The sequence below is a fragment of the Mirounga angustirostris genome, unplaced genomic scaffold, assembly GCF_029215605.1.
Source record: "Mirounga angustirostris isolate CCGP_5_RB_7025 unplaced genomic scaffold, mMirAng1.0.hap1 SCAF_11, whole genome shotgun sequence".
In the NCBI taxonomy this organism is placed as follows: Eukaryota; Metazoa; Chordata; class Mammalia; order Carnivora; family Phocidae; genus Mirounga; species Mirounga angustirostris.
In genome coordinates this window covers 52654144-52657968 of record NW_026991719.1, presented here as the reverse complement: position 1 = coordinate 52657968, position 3825 = coordinate 52654144, and the positions used below count along the sequence as shown (strand labels likewise).

At 39.6% G+C, this 3825-nt stretch overlaps 1 protein-coding gene across 1 annotated transcript; it reads left to right on the top strand.

Annotated features, from left to right (window-relative positions):
- The first annotated feature begins 2053 nt into the window (after positions 1-2053).
- On the top strand, positions 2054-3423 carry LOC123857282 (histone-binding protein RBBP4-like). The gene has a single exon (XM_045894028.3). It carries the CDS (start codon positions 2069-2071, stop codon positions 3347-3349), a length of 1281 nt encoding a protein of 426 aa, XP_045749984.1. The 5' UTR covers positions 2054-2068; the 3' UTR covers positions 3350-3423.
- The last annotated feature ends 402 nt before the right edge of the window (positions 3424-3825 follow it).

Genomic DNA, 3825 nt, shown 5'->3' with positions numbered 1-3825 from the left:
GACTGACTCTTGGTTTCAGCTCAGGTTGTGACCTCAGTCATGAGATCGAGCCCCGTATCAGGCTTCATGCTTAGCGTGGAGTCTACTTGGGACTCTCTCTCCCTCTCCCTCTGCCCATCCCCCCTGAACTCTCTCTTTTTCTCTCTTTCTCTCAAATAAATAAATCAATCTTACAAAAAAAAAAAAAAGAAGAAACCCTAAGAGTTTCACCCAAAAACTGTTGGAACAAATAAATGAATTCAGTGAAATTGCAGGCTACAAAATCAATACATAAAAATGAATTGTAATTGTCTGTTTAATGCAATCACTATGAAAATACCAACAGCATTTTTTTGCAGAGCTAGAACAAACAATCCTAAAATTTGTATGGAACCACAAAAGACCTCAAATAGCCAAATCAACCTTGAAAAAAGAAAATCAAAGCTGGAGGTACCACAATTCAATAAAAGGTGTTGGGAATACTGGACAACAACATGAAGAAGAAAGAAACTGGACCATTTTCTTACACCATACACAAAAATAAATTCAATATGGATTAAAGACTTAAATGTGGGACAGGAAACCATCAAAATGCTAGAGAAGAATCCATGCAGTAACCTTTTTGACATTGGCCATAACAACTTCTTACTGGATGAGTCTCCTGAGGCAAGGAAAATAAAATGGAAAATCAACTATTGGGACTTCATCAAAATAAACATTTCTGTACAGTCAAGAAAACAATCAACAAAACTTAAAGGCAATCTTCAGAGTGGGAGATGTTTGCAAATGACATATCTGATAAAGGGTTAGTATCCAAAATCTACAAAGAACTTATCAAACTCAACACCCAAAAAACAAATAATCCAATTAAAAATGGGCAGAAAAGATGAATAGACATTTTTCCAAAGAAGACAGAGAGATGGTCAACAGACACATGAAAAGATGCTCAACATCACTCATCATCAGGGAAATACAAATCAAAACCACAATGAGATACCATCTCACACCAGTCAGAATGGCTAAAATTAACACAGGAAACAACAAGTATTGACAAGGATGTGGAGAAAGGGGAACCCTCTTGCACTGTTGGTGGGAATGCAAACTTGTGCAGCCACTCTGTAAAACAATATGGTGGTTTCTCAAAAAGTTAAATTTAGAATTACCCTATGATTCACCAATTACACTACTAGATGTTTACCCAAAGGATACAAAAATACTAATTTGAAGGGATATGTGCACCCCTATGTTTATAGTAGCATTATCAATAATAGCTAAATTATGTAAAGAGCCCAAATGCCCATAGACTGATGAATGAATAAAGATGTGGTATGTGTATACACACACACACACACACACACACACACACAAATGGAATATTATTCAGCCATAAAAAAGAATGAAATCTTGCCATTTGCAACAACATGAATAGAGCTAGAGAGTATTATGCTAAGTGAAATAAGTCATTCAAAGAAAGACTAATACCATATGATTTCAGTCATATGTGGAATTTAGGAAACAAAGCAAACAATTATGGTGGGGGGGAAGAGAGGCAAACCAAGGAATAGACTCTTAAGTATAGTGAACAAACTGATGGTTACCAGAGGGGAAGTGGTCAGGGGATGGGTTAAGTAAGTGATGGGGATTAAGGAGGGCACTTGCCGTGATGAGCACCCAATGCTGTATGTAAGTGCTGAATCACTAAATTGTACACCTGAAAGTATATTAGACTGGATGTTAACTAACTGGAATTTAAATGAAAACTAAAAAAAAATCAGTTTTGGGCACCTGGGTGGCTCAGTTGGTTAAGCGACTGCCTTCGGCTCAGGTCATGATCGAGTCCCTGGATCGAGTCCCGCATCGGGCTCCCTGCTCGGCAGGGTGCCTGCTTCTCCCTCTGACCCTCCCCCCTCTCATGTGCTCTCTCTCTCTCATTCTCTCTGTCTCAAATAAATAAATAAAATCTTAAAAAAAAAATCAGTTTTGTTTGTATACATTAACAATGAACTATGGTAAAGGGAAATTAAGAAAACAATGGCAGGCTCCTCCCACAACGCTCTACCCCGGGATCCCCCCGGCTTGCCTGCCCGCCATGACCGACAAAGACACAGCCTTTGATGATGCAGTAGAAGAATGTGTGATCAGTGAAGACTACAAAATATGGAAAAATAACACCCTTTTTCTTTATGATTTGGTGATGACCCATGCTCTGGAATGGCCTAGCCTAACTGCACAGTGGCTTCCAGATGTAACCAGACCAGAAGGGAAAGACTTCGGCATTCATCGACTTGTCCTGGGAACACACACGTCAGATGAACAAAACCGTCTTGTGATAGCCAGTGTGCAGCTCCCTAACGATGATGCTCAGTTTGATGCTTCACACTACGACAGTGAGAAAGGAGAATTTGGAGGTTTTGGCTCAGTTAGTGAAAAAATTGAAACAGAAATCAAGATCAACCATGAAGGAGAAGTAAACCGGGTGCATTATATGCCCCAGAACCCTTGCATCATTGCAAGAAAGACTTCATCCAGTGATGTTCTTGTTTTTTACTATACAAAACATCCTTCCAAACCAGACCCTTCTGGAGAGTGCAACCCAGACTTCTGTCTGCATGGACATCAGAAGGGAGGCTATGGACTTTCTTGGAACCCAAATCTCAGTGGACACTTACTTAGTGTTTCAGACGACCATACCATCTGCCTCTGGGACATCAGTGTTGTCCCAAAGGAAGGAAAAGTGGTGGATGCGAAGACCATCTTTACAGGACATACAGCAGTAGTAGAAGATGTTTCTTGGCATCTGCTCCATGAGTCTCTGTTTGGGTCAGTTGCTGATGATCAGAAACGTATGATCTGGGATACTCATTCAAACAATAGTTCCAAACCAAGCCACTCAGTTGATGCTTACACTGCTGAAGTGAACAGCCTATCTTTCAATCCTTATAGTGAGTTCATTCTGGCCACAGGATCAGCTGACAAGATTGTTGCCTTGTGGGATCTGAGAAATCTGAAACTTAAGTTGCATTCCTTTGAATCACATAAGGATGAAATATTATTCCAGGTTCAGTGGTCGCCTCAAAATGAGACTATTTTGGCTTCCAGTGGCACTGATCACAGACTGAATGACTGGAATTTAAGTAAAATTGGAGAGGAACAATCCCCGGAAGATGCAGAAGATGGGCCACCAGAATTGTTGTTTATTCATGGTGGTCACACTGCCAAGATATCTGATTTCTCCTGGAATCCCAATGAACCTTGGGTGATTTGTTCTGTATCAGAAGACAATATCATGCAAGTGTGGCAAATGACAGAGAACATTTATAATGATGAAGATCCTGAAGGAAGTATGGATCCAGAAGGACAAACGTCCTAGATATGTCTGCACTTCTTGTGATTTTAGACTCCCCTTTTTTTCCCTCTCAACCCTGAGACTGATTTAACACTGATTTTGAGACACAAATTTTGTTTGGCTATCCCTCTATGATAGGTACCATCAACAATAGCCCAAACAGAGGGTGTTTTCTAAATATTAACTGGGGGACTTGATTCAGTAAAGTCACAGACTTATATTTAAATTTTCTTTAGGAATTTTCTAGTAACAAAGGTCTAAAGTAGCCACAGAAAGGGGAATATTATGTGTGGTTATTTTTCTTCTTAGGCTATATCCCCAAGTTTTTCAAACTCCTTTAAATAAAGGCTAAAGTAAGGAAAGAGTAGAGCCAAGTGAGGTAAGTGTCTGAGCCATGAAGTATAAATACCACAAGTTGTCATTTTTATTCAGGAAATGGGGAGATTCAAGTCATATAAATTCCTATTCTAAAATTTTCACACCTGACTTTCCAGGATACA